Below are 24568 nucleotides of genomic sequence, written 5' to 3'. Positions count from 1 at the left end.
CAACCTAAAAGAACACTTGGGTGGAAGAGAAGAAAAGGGAAATCTTGAGTTAGGGGTCTCAACCAGGACAAAAGTTAGAAGGACAAAGTATACTTGCTCATTTTGAAGAACTGTTACTCCACTGTAGGGATGTGCAGGAACGTGCTGAAGGAAAAGTGCAAGAGGGAAAGAGAGATACAGCCGGTCCCCGAGTTGCGAACGGTCGACTTACGACCGTTCGCAGTTAAGACCAAAAATGTCGTAAACGGAGGACCCCGAGTTACAAACGCGATCCACGCTTACGAACAGCGCGGTCACGTGTAACTCAATGGGGTCCGACTTACGAACAAACTGAGTTATGACCAATTGCTTGGTCCGTAACCGGTTCGTAAGTTGGAGATAGGCTGTACATTTCATGAGTAGAACAAAAGTATCAAGCATATCTTGGAGAAGCAGGTAACGCAGAGGGAAAAGAAGCTGGAGACCTGGCCAATGAAGCATTATTACCCCACACACACTGCTAGAAGAAGCTGGGTTCAGGGAAAACTTGTCCAGAACTATGAAGGATGATGCGACCAGAACACTAAAGCATGGCGGGAGCCTGCACTCAGAGGATGAGCCCAGAAGTAGATTAGTGGGAGGCTTGTGTTGATATAGGAGAGCTGTTTGTCCTCTCAGGGCTCCAGAAAATCCTTCCAAGAGGGAAAACTGGACATCCCATCACATGAACACTAAGAACCAGTGCACAGAAGAAGCTGCAATAATATCAGTAGCCCAGCAGACCTATATAATAATGGACTGGAGGAGAAGGCTGTTAGTATTGATGAGAACAGGGCTGAAATTCCTGAGAGATGCACTTCACAGGAAAGGTTCTTAATGCAATCCATAAAACGGAACCAGAGGCTAACGCATTTCGGAGCCGAAAAGAAAACTGGAAACAGTGTTTACTGCTGTTGAAGAAGTTAACTATACTCCAGAACCAGCTTAATGTCAAGCAAGGGTCAAAGTTTGACTTGGAGAAATATAAAGAAGTGGATCAGTGGTTCTCCACCAAACGAATATATTATCTCTGGTGATAAACAGATGTCTTCCTGTGGGAACATCAACTCATCTAGATATTTGCCTAGCTTTACAGCAAGCTACATAAAATGCACAGGCAGTCAATTTAAAATTTCATACAATGACATGTTTATATTTCTCTATATACTATGCACTAAAATGTAAGCACAATATTTGTATTCTAGTTGATTTATTTTATAATTATATGGTAAAAATGAGAACTGTGCAATTTTTCAATCATAGTGAGCTATGATATTTTTGTATGATTATGTCTGATTTTGCAAGCAAGTAGTTTTAAAGTGAGGTGAAACTTAGGGCTACACAAGACAAATGAGATTCCTGAAAGGGATAAAGTAATATGAAACGGTTTAGAGCAGTGGTCTCCAACCTTTGAAAGCATGAGATCACTTTTTGAATTGAAGTGCATTCCGAGATCTACCCAAGCCCAAATACCCTTGCCCCGCCTCCTTTGTGCCCCTTCTCTGAGGCTCCACCCCCTGCTCTCTCCATCCTCCCTCCCTCCCCCATACTTCCTCGCTTTCACCAGGCTGGGGCAGAGGGTTGTGGTCTTGGATTAAGGGATTTGGAGTGTGAGAGGGGCTCTGAGCTGAGCTTGGGGCAGGCAGTTGGAGGCTGGGGGCATTTCTAGGTGCAGGCTCTGGGAGGGTGTTTGGATGCTGGGGTGCTCGAGGCTAGGGTAAGGGCTTGGAGTGCAGGAGGGGGGGTCATGACTGGGGTAGGGTTTCATGATGTGGGCTCCTACTGGACACTGCTTACATCAGGTGACTCTTGGGTGGTGGTGCAGTGGGGCTAAGGCAGGCTCACCGCTGCCCTGGCCCTGCACCACTTCGAAAGGAAGCCAACAAACTCTCTCCCAAGTCCTGTTGTGCCCCTCACTCTGTTCTGTGGAAATAGTATACAGGGTGGGAGAGGGGGCAACTTGACCTCAGTGCCCCTCTTCTCCCTCCCCTGCCCTGCACAGCAAGCAGGAGGCTCCCGGGGGCGGGGAGAGGCAGCTCCAAGGCAAAGGGCAGGAGGTGCACAGCAGTGGGGGGGGAGAGGCAGCTGAAGTGCCCGCACTTGATAGCCTCTTGGCCAAACGGGTCAGGATCACCTGTCAGAGGCTCCAAGATCTACCAGTAGATTCCGATCTACCGGTTGGTGACAACTGGTTTAGAGCCACTGAACTAGAGGGCCTAAAGGTACAAGGAACCACCCAGCAAAATAAGCTGGAAAACTGCAGAGTAAGGCTACACAGCAAGAAAACAGGCTGGCCAAAGGAGGTACAATAGTCAGCTGAAAATAACAGCTGCCTTCCTACAGCTATACAAACATGGGATCTGGAGGAAACTGCAAGATAAAGCCTCAGCTACAGTGCGATTAAAATGAAGATAAGTACTCTGAAGAATAAGAAAAATCGGGGTGGTCTATGGTCCAGAACATCGTTCAAAAATATTCTGGGTGCAGGAAGAAAAGCAAAAGATACCACAAAGCGGGCTGTTAAAAGCTGAAGGAAAAGGGTGATGTTCTTAGTATTCAGAAACCCGAGAGATTTGAGCTTAATTGTGAGAGGTATGCTTGTGTCTGGCTGCAGCCAGAGAGGCTCTTCCACAAGAGACCAAGAGGCTGCCTCAGACCAACGTAACTATGGTAAAAGCCGAATGTTGCTGACCATTCAAGAAGCTCATCTCTTGAATCCCTACTTCTTTCCCTTTAGGGGTGTTTTGGAACTGTGGGTCTGTGCCAAGGCACGCGAGACAACAACATTAAAACTAAAAGTAAAATAATGAATTAATATGAACAGCTCTAACCTAACTCAATTGAGTAGACGAGTAGCTCAATAAGCAGGCACTGGGGAGAATCTGTTCTAACAAATCCAGATCAGCTCAAGCTGTTGGGATTCCAGGTCCACCTGAGGTAGCTGGAGCCCACCACTATTTTCTATACCTTTGCCTTTGGAACATTCAGGAACAGCGAGAGGAGGGGCAGAAGGAGCCATGAAAATGCTCTAATGGGAATTGCCATGCAAAGGCTCCACCAGCCTTATGAATATGAAGAGGCCGCTTGTCAAAGCAGTAACATTATGAAATTGTACCTTAATTGTGCCAATAAATATCACCAAAAACTCAAGAGCAATCACAGTAGTCAGGAGGGTACTATGGCACTTTTGGTATAGATCAGCAGAGTAGGATAGGGACCAACCAAGGAAAGGAGAGTGTGCATGAGGGAGAAAAAGAAGCTCAGTTTGATAAAGGATACTGTTTTCAGTGAGCAGGATTTTGTCTCCGTGTTCATTATACAACTCTAGTCCGTTCAAACCAATATAGTACGGGTCACCCCAGCTCGTTAGAAGCTGAAACTGGAAAATAACTGAAAGAGGTTATTAAGGAAATTTTGATTCCAACAACTTTTTCAGTTTTAGAAGGAAGTATAAGAGAACATTACATTTCCGATATGAAGAAATGAATATACAGACTTTGCTCTGCCCACTTGTGTGCATGCATTATGATACTGTCTTTAATTACAGGGGCGTGCATTTAGCACATCATACATTTTTTTCTACAACCTTAGATACAATGGGTAAATCCGGCATTATTCTTTTTCATTCTCTTACTGCTTTCACTGATTCATTGTCATAATGGTCAAATATTCCTTTGTTGCCTTAGACTGCTTCTACCATACGTTGTCTTCTCTCTAATTAATAATCTGCATTCACATGGTGTACATATTCTTTTCCTCAAGCAGTACAGCCCTCCCTAGGTGCAGCTCACATGATGAGCCAATTAACTATGAAACTAAATAAGCTGTGCACAAATACACAGCATAGGAATTCTAATTTGCAATTCAGGAGAGGATTCTGGTAACTATAAAGCCCATCTAGCTGAAACTTATATGTAAGCTACAATTATTTGGAATATAGATTTACTGATTCTGATGCCAGAAGGGACAATTATGGTCATCTAGTCTGGCCTCTTTCATAATACAAGCCATGGAATGTATCCTGATCATTCCTATGTCAAGTATAACAACTTCTGAATCAGGGGCACATGCCCCCGCAATGCTGTAGATGGGAGGCGCAAGGGGCCTGCCAGTTGCCGGTGGAGCCAGAGTCTCTGGGCGTTGACCAGCAGGGGGCCTGGCACCTGCAGTAGGGGTATTCGCTGACAGTGGCAGGGAAAGCAGAGCAACACGGCCCCAGCTGTGGGTGGGATTGCCTCCGCACTCACCGACAGGAAGCGGAGTGATGCGACTGGGAGAGTAGAGCCACCTTGCTCCGCTTCCCTTGCCGCTGAGTGCAGGGGTCTGGACTCCTGCTGCCAGTGCCAGACCCCCGGCCCCAGTAGTCCCCCATGCTGTATCAGTTTGGGGAAAAGGCAAGGTCAGGGCATGGAGCAGGGGAGCGAGAGGCGGGACCCAGAGTGGGGGGGAGTTGTCCCAGGCCTTCCCGAGATTGGGGGTGTCACGTGGCTGGTGGTCCCCTATGCCTCTCTTCCCCAGTTGCCCCTGTTCTGACTGAGCAAGATCATGGCATTTAGAAAAAAAATCCGGTTTTTATTTAAAGAGTTCCAGGTGACGTGGAGTTCACTACTTCCTTTGCTAAGTTGTTCCGTTGTTAAAACACCTTCGCTGCTAAAAACCAGTGTCTTACTTCCAACCAGAGTTTGTCTAGCTACTGGACTTTCGATTAAATAGTTTGCACTGACTGAGGATTAAAGACCTTGCATCCTCTTTTAAGTCCTTGTTCTGGGCTAATCCTAGCCTCATATAGTAATTGGGAATAGGAATGGCCACCTTAGATCAGGCTAGGGTCTGTCAAGTCCAATCTTTTATCTTCAACAGTGGCCAGGGCCAGATACTTACCACAAAAGTAAGTATTGAAACCTCACAGTATGCAGATATGGGATAATATGCACCTCCTAACTGTGACAGGTCCTTCCCAATGCTTGATGAAAATATGCTTATGAATATGAGAGTATGAAAACTGGAAAATGTTTTATGCAAAATATTTCTTGTAAGGTATCATTTGAAAAGTTACAGTCTGCTGAATGTGTATATTCTATTTGTGTGCACGTGTCATTCCTGTACTTGAAGTTAGAAATATGAAGTATAAACCTGTTTTACTAATCTAGACATGCTAAGGGAGGGCTGTTAAGGGTACATCAGAAACTTGATGGCTCATTGATAAGGACAATAATCTGTCAACGAATTTGTTTTTCCTATGAACTAGCCAGTGGGGGGGGGGGGGGGGCTCAGAGTCTCCACAAGGACATGTGACCATGCCACCTGATGCTGGAATCCATCTTGAATTTGGTACTTTTCCACGGACGTGTGGGAGAATCAAAGGCTTCCCACCCTGTGGAAATTCTACATAACGTGAGGGAAGTAAACAATGACTGTCTTCATCTGGCTTTACAGACTGCTCCCCACCCCAGGAGGATACATGAAAACACCTGGAAACAAAAGGATGGAAACGACAGGGGTAGGGGAAAATGGTGGACCCAGGTCAGAAAGGACATCTCTGGCCTGAGAAGGAATTTACCTGAAATAAGAACTAAAGTGAGAAATTATGATTTGGACCAAGTTCTCTTAGGGTGTGTCTAGATTACAGAGTTTTTTTCAAAAAAAAGTAGCCTTTTTTCGAAAAACTTCACCTGCGTCCAGACAGCAGCCGTGTTCTTTTGAAAGTAAATCGAAAGAATGCAGCAGTTTTTTCGATTGCAGTAAACCTCATTTTACACGGCTCGCTTTTTCAGAAAATCTGCTTGTAGTCTAGACGCTTTTTTGAAAGAGGCTTGTAGTCTTGCATGTTTTGTTTTATTTTGTTAGTAAACTACATTGTTCTGCCTACTATGTCTTCTGGCTACTCAAATCCTACCTTTTATAGTTAATAAAACCACTTTTGTTTATTAATAAACTCAGTGAAAATAACTGTTATCTTGGGGAGGCAAATAGCTGTGCTTATCTCTCTTTCACTGGGGGGGCAAACATTTCACGAGCTTGATGTTTAAAACTTTATACCCAGTAAGACAGATTTGGAGTTCTGGTGGACTCGATGGTATTTCAGCACATCAAGTAACAGAAAGAGGCTTGAACCCGGAGAAGCACGTGGATTTATGGCCTTTTAAACCTTGTTTGTAGTGCTTACTGTTTCAACACTGAATAGTTTTGATATTTGCGGAAATATCCAATCCTTTGAATCTCACTAACTTCTTTGCCTCAGTGTCCTGGACCAATGAATTTGTGTGAAAAAGCATTGTCTTTTATTGCTTTTGAATGTCCTGTTCCCAATCCACCTTCTCCATTTTGGAAAATTCATTAAAAAATATACAATTAACATAGTTTAGTACAAACCATTGTTATGTCCTGACCTACATTCATGTCAATAGCTTTGTCCTTCCTATTTAAATCTTGTCTAGCTTTATTCTGAATGGTAGATTATAAAAACAAGAGGCAGTTTCTAGAATGGATCCTGAATTAGAGGTGGAAACAGGGGTGAGTTTGAAACTGGGGTTACATATCTATGCTTTATTGTATATGCAATTTATATTACCTTAGATTTGAATGATATCTCTCCCATACTTTAGGTACCTCAAAGTAAAATGAACCAGAGAGAGGACTCTGAAAATGCTGGGGAGTAAAAGAGCAGGGACTCAGGAGACCAAAAAGAAAAGAACTGCAATACCAATAATAAAACAATCCCACAATAATATATGTAATAATACAAATTTGAAAATGATAAGCAGGGCCATCCTGAGAACTTATGGGCCCTATGAACCCCGTCCCTGCACAGCCTCCCCACCTGACTTGTTCCCTCCCCCAGCCCTGAGCCTCTCATGCTCTCGTCCCTTCCTCATGGCACCTTACCTGGGAGAGTAAGGCAGCCTCCATCCAGAAGGAACCAGAGGCAGTAACCAGATAATCGACTCCCACCTCAGCATTTGCATGCGCACATTGCCATAACATGGGGCACCACCGGGACCGCAGGTAAGAGTGGTCTGGCGCATGCACATGCGAGAGCCAACCCACTCTTACTTGCTGTTCTGGTGGTGCCCTAAAATTTTCAGGTGCCCTACAAAAATGCATATTCTGCATAAGCATTGAGACAGCCCTTATGACAGGGAAGGATACAACCACACGGCATCAATGGTGCTTCATAGTCCATACTGGCTTGTTCCATTCCCTTTGAATCAGTTCTGCCAAAATACACAAGAAAAATTACAAAATCCTGACATTGTTAGTAAAGAACAGAAACTCTCCAACAGAAATAAGCAAAAACAAACTTGCAAATTTGGAGAATTTATCCAACTGCTTTCCACATAGGAATCCTGAGAAACTACAAGAAGAAGGGGGCCTGATTTCCACAGCTGAGTGCACAATTCCACATTTAATTTGCACACACATACTTATTTCTTCATGCTAACTGCCCATTGTGCATCTAATTGGCCAGCGGTGCGTACAGTCTTGGTAAGCGCATGTGAAAATTAGGCACACAATTGAGTACGCATTTAAGTACATGTAATTTTTTAAAAGTATGTCCAAAGTACCTGATATTTTTAGCTATGTGCTTCCATCCAAACAGACTACAAGGTAAGAGAATACTAAGTTTAGACAGTAAGAACATTCTACTTTACCTCCCATATGGTCTGATAATCTGTTGAGGCTTCAAATAGTCAATAAAGAGAATTTCTTGAGCAAAATCAAAGTGACAGTTGCCTGGTCCTTTGCGGACAAGAAAGCCCTCTGGTGGGGAGATGCAATGCCCATCCAGTAAGACGTGCACAACCTTCGCCTAGGGACAGAAACACCTTATTTTAAAACACGGCTACTAATACAAATATGTTAATTTCACTCACTGAAAAAACTTAATTATGAAAGATACCTTTGTTACATTGTTCTTATTTCATCTCCTTTTTGACAAATTCAGTGGAATCTAATTTCTTACAAAAACTAAGGCATAAAATTAGGACTGCCAAACAATTAAAAATGAATCATGATGAATCACAATATAACAGTTTTAATCTCATTGTTAAACAATAATAGAATACCCTTTATTTAAATATTCTGGATGTTTTCTACAATTTCAATTACAACACAGAATACAAAGTGTACAGTGCTCACTTTCTGTTATTATTTTTATTACAAATATTTGCACTGTACAAAAGGAAAAGGAAAACAAAAGAAATAGAATTTTTCAATTGACCTCACACAAGTACAAGTACCGCATACAAATACTTTAGGTATTTATGTGCTAGATATGCTAAACATTTGCATGTCCCTTCATATTTTGGCCACCATTTCAGAGGACGTGTGTCCATGTTAATGATGAGTTCTGCTCGACAGGGGATCCGACAGCCAAACCAGGCCCCTTGGCAAGGGGTGTGTGTCCCCAGCTCCATACTCCCAGAAGGGAAGGGCTGGACACTGAGCCAGCCCCTCCCCCCCAGCCCGCAGTGACACCCAGAAAGTGGCACACCCCTCTCTCCCAGTCCTTTGAGCTGCCTGGAGCATGCCACCTGGTGCTCCACGGGCAATTTAAAGGGCCCAGGGTTCCAGGTGCTGCCACTGCCACAGTAGAATTGGTGGACCCCAGAGCAATTTCCCCCTTTGCCCTCCCTGTCAGCAAGTCTGCTGCTCAATAATGATCCAGACTACTATAGACTGACACATGTTCACTTTCATCATCTGAGTCAAATAATCACCCACAGAAGGTTGATTTTCTTTTTTGATGTTTTGGGCTCTGTATTTTCTACATTGGAGTGCTGCTCTTTTAAGACTTCTGACAGCAAGTTCCACACCTCATCCCTCTCAGATTTTGAATGGCACTTCAGATTCTTAAACTTTGGGTTGAGTGTTGTAGCTGTCTTTAGAAATCTCACCTTGGTACTTTCTTTGTGTTTTGTCAAAACTGCTGTGAAAGTGTTCTTAAAATAGTCATCATCTGAGTCTGCTATCACATGAAATATATGGCAGAATGTAGGTAAAACAGAACAGGAGACATACAATTCTCCACCAAGGAGTTCAGTCAAAAATTTAATGAATACATTTTTTTAGCAAGCATCATCAGCATGGAAGCATGTTATCTGGAACAGTGGTCAAAGCATGAAGGGGCATACGAATGTTTAGCATATCTGGCACATAAATACTCTGAAACACTGGTTACAAAAGTGCCATGCAAATACCTGTTCTCACTTTTAAGTGACACTGTAAGTAAGAAGTGAGCAGCATTAGTGCCTGTAAATGTTAACAAACTTTTTTGTCTTTGCGATTGGCTGAACAAGTAGAACAGAATGGGCATGTAGGCGCTAAAGTTTCACGCTGCTTTGGTTTTGAACACAGTTATGTCACACAAAAAATTCTAATTTGAAAGTTGAACTTTCACAATAAAGAGATTGCACCCCAGTACTTATATGAAGTCAACTGAAAAATACTACTTTTCGATTACCTTTTTAGAGTGCAAATATTTAAAATAAAAATAATAGAAAGTGAGCACTGTACATGTTGTATTCTGTGTTTCAATTGTTTTGAGTTGATCACTTGAGTTAACTGTAATTAATAGTCCTACATAAAATAAATATACCTCACTACTGACACAAGGACTGTAAATCAAAATGTCGCTGGGATAAAAATTCCCAGGAACAATGAGAGTGCTCACATTGAGGGCTTACCCTTCAATATACCAATTTTAATTCCGAGTAAAATTCCATCAATTAAAATTTTACTTTAAAGGAGCTGAGGCTGGTTAAGAGTGACAACACAAAACCTAAACAGGAAGGAAGGAAGTGATGGGACACTGCCAAAACCTGAGCCCCACTGTTCCAGATGAGGGAACCAAGGCCAAAGGGCTTCATCCCAAGCTGCAGGGCCTGTAACCTGAGCTCTGCTACTCAAGGCTGACTGGGGCTTAGGCTTCAGCGCCATGCCACTACAATGCTAACACCAGCCCTGTAGACCCCATTTTAATAGGGTCATGATCCACTTTGGAGTCCTGACCCACAGTTTGAGAACCACTGCCCTAAAGGAAAGGGCACTGGAAAGCCAAGGGATCTTGAGCTGAAATCTCTCCTATTTTACTCACTGCTGCTTATATTATTTGTGTGCATTTTACAGCCCTCATTACTGAGCCCAACCTCAAACACCTCTCTGAGGAGGCAATCACAGATCAGACATCTCATTTTACAAATTAAGTAGCAAAGCAGTTGCTTGGGATAATTTCTAGCACACCTGGGAACGAAATCCAATTCAGTAATTTGTCAGACTTTAGTTTCAACTATGCTGCCAAAACAATATGAATAGTTATCCTGTTGATCACTCTATCTCTGTGCTGTAACCAGAACCTAGTATTCTACAGCTGCCCAGCACGCATGGGTAACCAGTACATGTCACTACTCCCTCTAGAGGCTACTCCAAAGAAAGAATAACAGTTACTCCTGCGCTTCCGATGCTAGAAATCTGGGCTGGGAATGGGATGGTCTGTGGCTCATTCTCTGCTTTGACCCTCACAGAGTCCCCTGATTGCTGCACAATAGAAGTCTTGATTTTCCAAAAATTATTAAAAAAAGGTTTATTTAATTCACAAAGTGAGCAAACATCCTTCGGCAAGTTTTAACATGCCAATTCAAGTGAATGTGACGTAAGAAAAAGAGGTTTTCCATTTCGGGGTTATATTTCATGCACTCTGATCATTATGTCTGACACTGGACATTTGATGGTTGAGAAATCTGACAACAGAGTTTTTAATGAAATGGGGACCTCTGAAGGGAGCCTGTGACTTCAGTGCTGCTGGAAATGCCTGGCTGTAGATAACACATTTTTGGTGTGTCTAGGGTATTGGATCTGTGGAGGTACGTGTGGTGACTCATGGGTTTCTTGTACCTAACCATTTGTATGGTTCCAATGCTGAAGCTAATCATCATGTCCAGGAAGTTGATGCTGTGCGGCAGTGTTCCAGAGAGTCTGCTGAAGTTGTGATGGGAATCTATGAGGGAATTTAGGTCATCTGTCCAGACGATGAAAATATCATTGATGTATCTTAGCTAAATCATTGGTTTGGTGGTGTATTTCTTCATAAAGTCTTCCTTGGAAAGGCTGGCATATTAGGGAGCCCTCCAAGTACTCTGGACTGTTGCCATAGTTTGGACAAGATGTTGTGACAGTCTGTACTCTCATGTTCACTACTTTTACAAGATGATGATATATTTTATACAAAGTTCGCCTTGTGAGGTATCATTTGAAAAGTCAATCTGCTGCACATTACTCTCCTGGTAAATTATGTGTGGCAACATTGTATGCAAAGGTATAAAGTTCTGTTGTATAAAAACATTCCAAATCTGGGGAAAGAGCTTCAAATCAGGACCCCAAAGACAAAAGGCTAGTCAGCACCTCAGCCAACATAATCACATGGACTATCACCTGATTACATGGCCTTTCTTGGCCAGAAGAAGAATGTGAGCAAGAAATTTATATCTTGGCAATGGAACAGCTAGTAGACCCCATTCTGCAGACTTTCAATTGCCTAAGCCCCAGCTAGAAATGATTCTAGGAGGAAAATATATAAAAATGAGAAAAAAATAATTTCTGTCACTCCCTTTCTGTTCGTAACAACCACAATGTCTGAAGGAGAGGAAAAAGAGCATTGGACTATGGGAAGTGTCCTGGCTGAAAGGCATCCAGCCAATAAGATTGCAAAAAACATATGATGAAAGAGACATTTTGTTTTGAATTCAGTTAGTGTATTAAGGTAGGTGTTAGTTTGCATTTTACCTTTTATTTCTTTGCAATCAATTATGATTTTTATGCCTCAATACTTATAATCACTTAAAAGCTTTATTTCTGTAGTTAATAAACTTGTTTTATTGTTTTAACTAAGCCAGTGTGTCTGGAAACTTAATTTGGGATAACAAGATTTGTGCATATCATGAATGTGAGGCTGACTACCTTCTCAGCTATTACATGTAAGGAATAGGCTGGATGCTCCATTAGAGGTCCCTGCAAATCCAAATAATTTTGTATCAGCTCTCTGTTTTTAGAATTAACTAAAATGACTTCATAGGGTTTATGTCCACTGCCCTAAGCATAGATTATATACATTCCCATGGGAATCGAGACTGAGAGGAAAAATGACTGAGGAGAGTTGGCAGTTTTTCAAAGGGACATTGTTAAGGGCCCCAAAGCAAGCTATTCCACTGTGTCGGAAAGATAGAAAATATGGCAAAAGACCGCCTTGGCTTAACCATGAGATCTCGAATGATCTAAAAATAAAAAAGGAGTCATATAAAAATAGAAAGTAGGACAAATTACAAAGGATGAATATAGGCAAACAGCACAGGAATGCAGGGACAAGATTAGAAAGGCAAAGGCACAGAATGAGCTCAAACTAGCTACGGGAATAAAGGGAAACAAGAAGATGTTTTATAAATACATTAGAAGCAAGAGGAAGACCAAGGAGAGGGTAGGCCCACTGGTCAGTGAGGAGGGAGAAACAGTAACAGGAAACTTGGAAATGGCAGAGATGCTCAATGACTTCTTTGTTTCGGTCTTTACCGAGAAGTCTGTAGGAATGCCTAACATAGTGAATGCTAGTGGAAAAGGGGATAATTTTAGAAGGTAAAATAAAAAAAGAACAAGTTAAAAATCACCTAGAAAAGTTAGATGCCTGCAAGTCACCAGGACCTGATGAAATGCATCCTAGAATACTCAAGGAGCTGATAGAGGAGGTATCTGAGCCTCTAGCTAGCATCTTTGGAAAATCATGGGAGAAAGGAGAGATTCCAGAGGACTGGAAAAGGGCAAATATAGTGCCCATCTATAAAAAGGGAAATAAGAACAACCCAGGAAACTACAGACCAGTTAGTTTACCTTCTGTGCCAGGGAAGATAATGGAGCAAGTAATTAAGGAAATCATCTGTAAACACTTGGAAGGTGGCAAGGTGATAGGGAACAGCCAGCATGGATTTGTAAAGAACAAATCATGTCAAACCAATCTAATAGCTTTCTTTAATAGGATAACGAGTCTTATGGATAAGGGAGAAGCGGTGGATGTGGTATACCTAGACTTTAGTAAGGTGTTTGATACGGTCTCGCATGATATTCTTATCAATAAACTAGGTAAATACAACTTAGATGGGGCTACTATAAGGTGGGTGCATAACTGGCTGGATATCCGTACTCAGAGAGTAGTTATTAATGGTTCACAATCCTGCTGGAAAGGCATAACAAGTGGGGTTCCGCAGGGGTCTGTTTTGGGACTGGCTCTGTACAATATCTTCATCAATGATTTAGATATTGGCATAGAAAGTACGCTTATTAAGTTTACAGATGATACTAAGCTGGGAGGGGTTGCGACTAATCTGGAGGATAGGGTCATAGTTCAAAATGACCTGGACAAATTGGAGAAATGGTCTGAGATAAATAGGATGAAGTTTAATAAAGACAAATGCAAAGTGCTCCACTTAGGAAGGAACAATCAGTTTCACACATACAGAATGGGAAGCGACAGTCTGGGAAGGAGTATGGCAGAAAGGGATCTAGGGGTTATAGAGGACCACAAGTTAAATATGAGTCAGCAGTGTGATGCTGTTGCAAAGAAAGCAAACATGATTCTGGGATGCATTAACAGGTGTGTTGTGAGCAAGACACGGGAAGTCATTCTTCCGCTCTACTCTGCACTGGTTAGGCCTCAATTGGAGTATTGTGTCCAGTTCTGGGCACCGCATTTCAAGAAAGATGTGGAAAAATTGGAGAGGGTCCAGAGAAGAGCAACGAGAATGATTAAAGGTTCACAATCCTTGAACATGACCTATGAGGGAAGGCTGAAAGAATTGGGTTTGTTTAGTTTAGAAAAGAGAAGATTGAGGGGGGACATGATAGCAATTTTCAGATATCTAAAAGGGTGTCATAAGGAGGAGGGAGAAAACTTGTTCATGTTGGCCTCTGAGGATAGAACAAGAAGCAATGGGCTTAAACTGCAACAAGGGAGGTTTAGGTTGGACATTAGGAAAAAGTTCCTAACTGTCAGGGTAGTCAAACACTGGAATAAATTGCCCAGGGGGGTTGTGGAATCCCTATCTCTGGAGATATTTAAAAGTAGGTTAGATAAATGTCTATCAGGGATGGTCTAGACAGTATTTGGTCCTGCCATGAGGGCAGGGGACTGGACTCGATGACCTCTCGAGGTCCCTTCTAGTCCTAGTATTCTATGCTTCTATGATTATCTATCCCTACAGAGAAGATGGAAATGTAAAGCCTGTTTGACATACATGGGTGTGAAGTTTTAAATGTAATGAACTCCCACAAAAACTGAGGCATCTTTCAGAAAGCAATTTCGGCTGGCATTTTTTATAGCGATAAAATAATTACCTCTAGGAAAGAGAAACATGGAAGCCTAGGCCCCACAAATTGCTATCAGTATTTTTCATAATTAGATTGTCTATGAAAGAATGTCTCACATTCTAGAACCTCAACACGTTAGGAGCTAATGCCATATGTGAGGTGTCCATGCTGTGTCCTTTCCTAGTATTTAGTCCCATCAGTTTATTATTTTCAGGACTATTTTCAGTTACTGTGCGTCTCGAAGAAGAATCAGGCCCTGTCACTTTCTTAGAACTATCGCTCACTCTTTTTCTGTATTTGCTGTTTGGGAAGCAAGACAGCAATCCATTAAGCTTGCCAGAAACCTCAGGGTCAGATAATTTAGAAAGATTTATGCTATTCCATTAAATCAGCTACATTCATATATCAAAGCACAAATTTTCTAATGGGTGGTTAAACACTTCTGCAGCAGTGCCACTTCTTTCACTCACCCCTCTATAGGTATCCTCTGGAGATTTATTATAGTTCCAAAAGCGAAGCCCTGCAATATTTTCAGCTTTATCAAAATGGATTGTGACCATGTGATCTTCCCCATAAGTGAAAGGAATAAGCCACATATGGTTATCTTCAACAGTGATGTTAGTCCCATCTATTAACCTACAAACACAGAAACATTCTTTAGTGAAGGATTGGAAATTATTAAGCAAGGGGAAATAGCAAGAGAAAACAGTACACAGAAGGGATACAAAATTGATCCCAGGAAAACATTTGCCTGATTTCTAGTCTGAGTTTAAGTTGTTTCAGCCTCAAGACAGTAGATTTGTATTACATTTTTGTCTGAAAGTTCAAAAAGCCCTCTATACCAGCAGTTCTCAAACTGGGGTCAGCGAATCATATCGGGGCTGCTGGCCCTATAGATCAACTCCCCCTTTCCTGCAAGTGACCACTGCATGTTGCAAAACAGCTGTTCAGAGGTGTGCAGGAGGTGCTGGAAGGAAGGGGAAGGAGGGATAAGGAGTGTGCTCAGGGGAGGGGTTCAAAAGAGGCATGGAAGAGGAGGGGCAGGGAGCAGGAAGAGATGGGGTGGGATTTTGGGGGAAAGAGGTGGAATATGGGGCTGGGCTTGGGGATGAGTGGGAGATGAGTACCCCTGAGGAAAACTAGAAGCTAGCTTGTGAGTCCATGAAAAATTTTGAAATCAAAATGCGGGTCCATGGGTTGCTAAAGCTTAAGAAGCTTTTATATATATATATATATATATATATATATATATATATATATATATATATATAGAACAAGCTAGAGAACTATAGGTAACTGAATATAAGAGGGTAAAAGGAGAAACAGGAAAAGGGTAATAGGAAAAGAGGAACGACTGAGCAGTTGTGGGGTGTGATTGCAGTAGGCGTAGGCATCCCCATGCTAGGTTTCACCTTGCTAAAAATTGTAGTGCAGCTGTGGCAGCATGAGCGGTAGCACAGCCTAGCTACTTGAACATGAGCCTACTGTACCCTGAATACATACTCAAGTGGCTAGCCCGGAGCTGCCATGACTTCAATGCTATTTCTAGTGAGCTAGCTCCATCAAGGCTGCACCTGCATGTGCTGCTGTTCCATCATCAGACTGCTGTATAAATAGACTCTGAAGCAGCTCAGGAAAAGATAATGAATTATTGGAAAAATAAAACAAGGGATGAAGTAAATGAATGTGGTTCTCAGCTCGGTATTTGGTGAATATATTTTAATCCTGATTAGTAGGCTAGGCCCTTAAGCTAGATGATATCTATCTTCCTTTTTTAGACAATGAATGGACAGCAATTGTAATTACCTTGGGTTAGAGCTGACATGTAATCTAAAAAACAGAATGAGGTTTCACCACAATAATTTTTAATGTGCAGAACTTTCAACGATCACATCAGTTTACTTCACATCTGGCTTTTGCCTAATGCCAACGACTCTAAAATGTGAGGCACACTTAAGTAGTGACTTTTTAAGTAAATAAAATTAATGCATTCATTACCAAAATACATTCAAATGTTATGATTGCAAAAGTGAGCCATTCAAAAATCAGGAAATGACAAAGTTTATGTTGTCTATGTAGTCTTAACTCAGCCCAGGTGTGTATGCACCATTATATAGGCTTTAATTAAATGATTGCATAGTATGATTTCCGAGAACCTCTGCAGTGTATATGTTGAGGGATACTCAGTGAAGGAAAAGCTGTGACAGATTTAATGTTAAGTATTTTTTAAGGCTGAAGTAAAGCAACATTACACCGAGTACTTATTCCAAACATTCCAAACAAGTGAAATTAATTGTTTGTAATGATATTACTTTTTGTAATAATTTTTTTCATTTGCTACCGAACGGTTTCTGCCTGACTTCTGAATGCTTAATTGTGCAAGTGTAACATTTTCTTTCACAAGTTATTTTAGGAGACTCTCTGAGGCTTATTAAAAAAAAATTACTTAAGGAAACAAGGACTTGCATAAGCTACCACATATTTTATTCTATGAGGCAAGAACTCCAGTGTTCTCTTGCCTCCTTAAACATGCTCCTTGCACTGTTAAATATTTTATGCCCTATGCATGCAAGCTCTTGCTATTTGTAACGCAGCTACACCTAGATGGCCACTCAGTATGGTAGGTGCTGTTTATGCATATGATGAAAATGTGACCTTGCCCCAAGAATCCAATTAATTTTACAGAAAACTTTACTTTCTAGGCATGTAACATTTTTTAAATGCATGAGCCAATGCATACTGAATGAGTGGAGCTCTCAGAAATGACTTGTTTGTGTGTGACATATGGATTTCATATGGACATAACTCAGCACAGAACCTATTTTCACTGGAAAACTGAAAGATGTTTCTCCATAATGAAGACTATTTCCATAGTTCCAATGTTTACCTCTATATTAAGGGAAGGGGGTGCTGCAAGAACCTATTTTTGCTCATACTTTCCAAAAATGATTAATCCTTGGGCTGAGATCTGGTATGCAAAATTGTACAGTAAAATCCATTAGGTGTAAGATTTGGAAATTATAGGTTAAATTAAAAAGTAACGTGCAATTTTGACTATAGCTTTCTCTAGGGCACTTCATATAAGAGGAAGGGCTTGTCCCAGTTTTACAAGTGCAGTTTTACTTTGAAAATTAACTACTTAAATATGGCATGATTACTCAGCAAGATCTGGGTGGTTTTGTCTGCACTAATAAACTTCACAGTCATTGTCCACCTTTGCTTCAGCTCCCCTAAGGGTAACAAAGGTGGAAGTTGCAAGCCAAGCATAAGAATATCATCTACTGAATCACAAACATCTCTTCTGTACAAGCATGTCATCCGTGTTCTGACAGCCCATCCTGCTTAGCTTGTGGAATCTGACAGAGTTCTTAGCTAATGATGGCACAGCTGCAAGTTTTACATTATTATTATTACCTAGTAAGGGTTAAACAAGTCCACCATTTTATAAATGTAAACTATATATATTTATAGTAAGTTCTCATTCATTATCTTTCAAATCTCAGACTAATGTGAATATTGCAAAGCAGGCCTGCCAATGGGAGGTATGGGGGGGTAAAGGAGGCAGTTGCTCCAGGGCCCGGCAATCCCAGCCATTACTACTGCCCCAGGGTCTTTAAATTGCTGCCTGACCGCCATGCTGCATGCTCTGGGCAGCTCTGAGGGCTGGGGGCAGGACATACCGCTCTCTGGATGGCATGGAGGGCTAGCTGCCCTGGCCCTGCCTCTTCCACTTGAAGCCCCGCCCTCTCCACCCCCACTAAGGGGTCTGCGGAAGTGGCGGCGCCCATATTGAGAGGAGTGGTACTAAAACAGCAAACATAGGACAAAACATTGCTGGAGAGACTTAAGAGTTTTCAGTTGTTTCGCTACTTACTTGTCTAATGTCCTGGAATCTCCCGTGTACTCTGCAAGGTCATTTAAATCTTGTGGTGAAGCAGAAATCTGATCCACAGTAATTGGTAAAGCCTGACCATCCTTCCCTACTACTTCAAGTCCAGTGAGTCCAAGGTAATGTGAGTCTCCCCAGGAAAACGTGAAATTTAGTTGCAGGCCTAAAGACAAGAACATACACATATTTATCAGTCAGTAGCAGGAGGTACCAAAAGAAATTATCCGAAAGCACATCCCAGCAAATCAGTTTATCAATCCAAACCTCCATAATCAGCGTGCAACAAGAAGCACATTTCTTTTTTCATTTTTTTTTCCAAGTGTAAAATGCCAGTATGCAAGTTCAAGGATCTGCTAACAGTAACTGGAGATAGCGGGAAATCTAAGGAATTCAGAGTAGCCTGTTAGCCACAAAGATGCAGGAGTTTCAAAATATTTGGGAGAGGACAAGCAAATGAGAACTCAATGCCTGCAAACTCACCCCATCAAGTCCATTCAAAATGCTGCTAAGAGCATCTTTCTGGCTGAATTCTCTAGTGTTGCCAAATGTCATGGTTTTATGCAGAGTCCTATGATTTTGACCCCTGCTGCAGGAGTTCTGGTGATATCTTAGGGATATCTTTTTTGATGATACTACAAGTTTGGTTGATAAAGGCAATAATATTGATGTAATAGACGTAGGCTTCCGTAAGGTGTTTGATTTGATACCACACAACATACTGATTACAAATTTGAAAAAGATTTGGGGGTGGGGTGTGGATAATCAGCTGAACATTGGGAAGCTGTGGCCAATGGAACTAATGACATCCTCGGATGCATAAACAGGGGAATCTCAAAAGGAGCAGTGAGATTCTTTTACCTCTGTATTTGGCACGGGTGCTCTCTGCTGGAATTCTGCATCCAGTTTTGACCCCCACAATTCAAGAAGGATATTGATAAATTGGAGAGAGTTCCGAAAAGAGCCATGAGAATGAGCAGAGGATTAGAAAAAATGGCTTATAGTGCTAGATTCAAACTTTATTTAGCTTAAGACAGAGAACGTGACTTGATTATAGTCCATAAGAACCTATGCATGGAACAAACATTTAATAGGCTCTTCAATCTAGCAGAGAAAGGTCTAGTGATACATGGCTGGAAGTTGAAGCTGGACCAATTCGGGACTGGAAACAAGGCGTACATGTCTCACAGTGAGAGTATTAAAATTTACCAAGTTTTGTGGTGGATTCTCCAACACTACTGAGGATTTCAAGAGGGAGAAGGCAATCTTTTTTGAGATCTGTACTGAAAAAGCTGCAGTGAGAGCATAACAACACATGGTGCCCCATGCCTGTAGAAACATGGGACACCTGGAAGCTGGCAATCCCCACATGCTAATGATCCCTACCCAATCAGTTTGACATGCAAAGATTGATGATTGGGGCCACTGTATCCAGGTATGTGTTGCCATGGAAAAGATGCACTGGGTTTCAAAGCAAGGTAATGATCAGGGAGTCATTAATGGTTTTGCACATTTGGGATTCCCAAATGGAATTGGGGCAACTGATGGACTCAGGTGCCTATTATGCAGCGAATGCACATACACACAGACAAACACAGAGTTTATAAATGGAAAGAAATGGTAATTTCTCCATTGTACTCCAAGGGCTGGTTGACCATCCATAGCTGGTTTACAGACATAAATGTTGGGTGTTCTGGAAGGGTCCACTTAGCTCTTTTTACCTTTGCAGTCAGAATCCCTATGGACATTAATGGTAAGGAGTTTGTTCCAGTTATTCTGGGAGACCTGGCTTATCCTCTGCTTCAATGATTAATGAAGCTATTCACAGGCTGCTTTGACAGAGGGAACATCTCAACTATCATCCCGCTAATTGCGGAATGGCAGTGGGCTATGAAACTGGCCATTGGAAAGGGAAGTGGTACTGCTTGTGGAAAAGGTTGGGCCCAGCAGCAAAAAAGAGCCAACAATTATAGCAGCACGTTGGATTTTGCACAATATTTCTAAGAGCAAGGGAGAAAGCTTTAACGACGTGTGGGAGGCAGAAGTGCAGAGATTCACTCAGCGGTGTGAGCAGGCACCTACAGAAAATGGAGACAGCTGAGGCACTATTATCAGAGACGCCTACTGCTGTTATTTTGAGTTTCCGGGCTTCAGCTTGTGCTGTGAATTATTTCAGGTTTAAGAATTTTCAATGTTAAATGACTTGATGACTCACTATGTATGAATTTTAATGATTTTTATTATGAAACCATAATCGGTTCTGTAACAAACCAAAATAAAGCTTTCACAGAAGCAGTAATGAAACAGCAAATTGTATTATTAATACACTCAACTGCAATCTATTAGCTACAACTAGAAAGAAATCTTTAATTAAAACAATTGTGAGGCAAACACTAAAAAGAGCAAAAGTGTAGTGGAAAACAATCCAACGGGGAGAGGGGCTTAAAATCACAAGGAAGAATACACTTGGCCTCTGGTTCTTCTCGTCTGAGGGCTCTCTGATGTTAAGTGGCCAGGCTGAAAGTTACCAGGGCAAGAATGCTCAAGAGAGCTGTTCTCTGTGTACAGAACTGCCTCTGTGAAGGGAATGATCACTGTATGGTGGGGAAGGGCTACAACTGGCAGGAGTTGCTGCTGTTCCCAGTATCTTGTACAGTTCGAACCCTGGTGAACCCTGCTGTATAACACCCGAATATCAACATGTGTTGCAGCAGAGCATTTAGGCTTTACATTGCCTCCAGAAGTTGCCTCTGCATCTCCCATTCTTTTTCAATGCTATCTTTGGCCACTGTCATGCTGAACTCTGGATCCCATGATCCTGCTGGACAGCTCCTTCATGCACACAGACAGGTAGCTTTTCACATTCCACAGGCTTGTAGGTTTACTAAGCAACTATCAATAATATCTAGATACAGCAGGTAAAATTCCAGTGCATCAGGCAGAGTAAGTTTGACACATTAAATTATTTTTCATTTCATAAATAACAATAAAGCCCACAAATAGTTGCTTTTCACCAACCTTGGAGAAGCCCTAACTCTCATGATACGCTGTATAACAAACAGCAAGGCAGCCAAATGGTACAGTTCAGTTACATACAACCTGCTATTACTAAATTACGCGATGCTGAGCTCATGCTGTGCACATTAGTAATTAACTAATTTCGGCAGAGCTTACAAGGATGCTAAGGGATAGTAGCTTCACCTGGCAAGCTCAGAGTCTAGTCTTGAAGCAGATTGTGACAGGAGCAATGGCAGTCCCCGAAGATGTGTTTCATTTTCCTCTCTCTTTGCACAAGCGTGCATAGAGACAGCTACTGTACGGTTGCTGGGCGGCAGAGAAAGGAGAATGCTTGTGGGAAGGCAGGGATCTGAATCCAGATGCTGACTCAGCCTTAGTGTGGAAGTATTTTGTTATCTTTCTGTTGCTTATTATAATGCTTTGACATTAAAGATTTGCCCCTAATGTTTGTGTTGTTTTATTTCTTCTGAGGCCAAGTCTAGATTACAGAATTCTGCCAGCACAGCTGTAACAGTCAGATCCTGGTGAAGTATGTGTCCTGATTGATGCAGCTCTACAGGCCAAAGCCCCAGTGCAGTTGCAGTTATGCTGGCAAAAGAGCACGTTTAGCAGTATAATTGATTTCATTCTTGTGGGGTTGAGGAGGTATATATGCTACATCCACACTGGGGGTGTGTCTAAACTACATGGCTCCGTCGATGGAGCTATGTAGATTAGTCTGATCGGCAGAGGGAAATGAAGCCGCAATTTAAATAATCGCGGCTTCATTTAAATTTAAATGGCTGCCGTGCTCTGCCGACCAGCTGATGATCAGCTGTTTGTCAGCAGATCAGGGCAGTCTGGACGCGCCGCAGTCGACAAGGAAGCCTTTGTCGACCAGCGCAGGTATTCCTGGTGAAACTAGGTTTACCTGCGCCGGTCGACAAAGGCTTCCTTGTCGATCGCGGCGCATCCAGACTGCCCTGATCTGCTGACAAACAGCTGATCATCAGCTGGTCGGCAGAGTGCGGCAGCCATTTGAATTTAAATGAAGCCACAATTATTTAAATGGCGGCTTCATTTCCCTCTGCCGATCAGCCTAATCTACATGGCTCCATTGATGGAGCCATGTAGTTTAGACACACCCTGGGAGTGCTTTGCTGATACACTGGACTGGCCTTCCTAAGCCACTAAAGCACTCCAAGTGTAGACTTGGCCTGAAACATCCCACCAATTTACACAGGAACTGACGGGGCAGAGCTTACTCAAATCAGCATTCATCCAGGGACTGGTCAATCACCTTGTGCCATTTTTCTGAGTATTACAGAAAATTGGGTTAAATTCCAAGTGTTATGGTATGCCAAATTCCATAATAAACAAAGCTTTGGCTTATAAAACACTTAATTACTCTTCTTTACTTCAATTCAACATTCATCAGGAGCCTGTACATAACTGTGTTGGACAAAAATCTCTCCTGATAATGTCTGCAGATGACAGGGGTGAAAGAATGTGCTATGTAATGTGTTAGTTTGTATATTACAGGAAAAACCAACAAAACACAGAGTACTTACATTGTCCAGTGTATACCCCTGGCACCTTGGGCATAAGCTCAGAAAGATGATCTGACACAGTCACTTGCTCTTGAACCTAAAAAGTAAACCAAGAAGCTCAGTGGATATTGGTATGTTGTTTACAATGTATTGTTGATATAGTGCTATTGATGTGCAAAGAATCATAGAATACTAGGACTGGAAGGGACCTCAAGAGGTCATCGAGTCCAGTCCCCTGCCCTCGTGGCAGGACCAAATACTGTCTAGACCATCCCTGATAGACATTTATCTAATCTACTCTTAAATATCTCCAGAGATGAGGATTCCACAACCCCCCTGGGCAATTTATTCCAGTGTTTGACTACCATGACAGTTAGGAACTTTTTCCTAATGTCCAACCTAAACCTCCCTTGTTGCAGTTTAAGCCCATTGCTTCTTGTTTTATCCTCAGAGGCCAACATGAACAAGTTTTCTCCCTCCTCCTTATGACACCCTTTTAGATATCTGAAAACTGCTATCATGTCCCCCCTCAATCTTCTCTTTTCTAAACTAAACAAACCCAATTCCTTCAGCCTTCCTTCATAGGTCATGTTCTCTAGACCTTTAATCATTCTCGTTGCTCTTCTCTGGACCCTCTCCAATTTTTTCACATCTTTCTTGAAATGCAGTGCCCAGAACTGTACACAATACTCCAATTGAGACCTAACCAGCGCAGAGTAGAATGGAAGAATGACTTCTCGTGTCTTGCTCACAACACATCTGTTAATACATCCCAGAATCATGTTTGCTTTCTTTGCAACAGCATCACACTGCTGACTCATATTTAAGTATATTAGGGGTCCTCTATAACCCCTAGATCCCTTTCTGCCGTACTCCTTCCCAGACCGTCGCTTCCCATTCTGTATGTGTGAAACTGATTGTTCCTTCCTAAGTGGAGCATTTTGCAACAAAGGGCCATGAAAACAAGAAAGAAGAAAAAACCCTGGACTTAAGAGTGCTCACAATCTTAATTTGACAGATAAAATAATGAGACGTGGAAACAGGCAGGGCCAAGAGGAAGGAAATTTGTAAGAAGAGAAAAAAAAAGTCTTCAAGAGGAAAGGAATAAACTATTATTTACAAAGAAATATGATCACTTATGCTTAGGGCCCTACCAAATCCACAGGCCATTTGGATTAATTTCATAGTCATAGGATTTTAAAAATTGTACTTCTCATGATTTCAGCTATTTAAATCTGAAATTTCACGGTGTTGTAATCTGTAGGGTTCATGACTCAAAAAGGAGTTTGGGTCGGGGGTATCACAAGGTTATTGTAGGAGGGGTTTCCGTACTACTACCCTTACTTCTGTGCTGTTGCTGGTGGAGGTGCTGCATTTGGAGCTGAGCAGCTGGAGAGTCGTGGTTCCTTGCCTGGAGCCCAGCTCTGAAGGCAGAACTGCCACCAGCAGCAGTGCGGAAGTAAGGACGACATGGTATGGTATTGCCACCCTTACTTCTGTTCTGCTGCCTGCAAAACTGGACACTCAGGGTATGTCTAGACTACATGCCTCTGCCGACAGAGGCATGTAAATGAGACATACCGACATAGTCAATGAAGCGGGAATTTAAATATCCCCCGCTTCATTATAATAAAAATGGCCGCCGCGTTGTGCCGGCTCAGCTGTTTGTGGGCCCAAAGCGGCAGTCGACCGATCCCCATCTTGACTGCCGCTTTGAGCCGACAAACAGCTGAGCCGGCACAATGCAGCAGCCATTTTTATTCTAATG

At 42.1% G+C, this 24568-nt stretch overlaps 1 protein-coding gene across 10 annotated transcripts in view; it reads right to left on the bottom strand.

Annotated features, from left to right (window-relative positions):
* The window catches only part of KATNIP (katanin interacting protein), a 126801-nt gene that overhangs the window by 23820 nt on the left and 78413 nt on the right, over nt 1-24568 (bottom strand). For 9 of the 10 annotated variants that reach the window (XM_075899173.2, XM_075899176.2, XM_075899177.2 and 6 more), the window contains 6 exons: nt 22822-22897; nt 18242-18419; nt 14838-15003; nt 7671-7828; nt 7168-7232; nt 3298-3408 (listed from right to left, as the gene is read on the bottom strand). In XM_075899173.2, coding sequence (XP_075755288.1) covers nt 3298-3408; nt 7168-7232; nt 7671-7828; nt 14838-15003; nt 18242-18419; nt 22822-22897 — 754 coding nt within the window. Of the gene's footprint in view, nt 1-3297; nt 3409-7167; nt 7233-7670; nt 7829-14837; nt 15004-18241; nt 18420-22821; nt 22898-24568 lie in introns of those variants that run through there. The other variant, XR_012896094.1, reaches the window with a different exon arrangement.

Source organism: Pelodiscus sinensis, chromosome 15, assembly GCF_052426305.1.
Source record: "Pelodiscus sinensis isolate ZL-2025 chromosome 15, ASM5242630v1, whole genome shotgun sequence".
NCBI lineage: Eukaryota > Metazoa > Chordata > Testudines > Trionychidae > Pelodiscus > Pelodiscus sinensis.
Note: the sequence above shows the minus strand (reverse complement) of the source record. Positions and strands in the feature narration are given on the sequence as shown.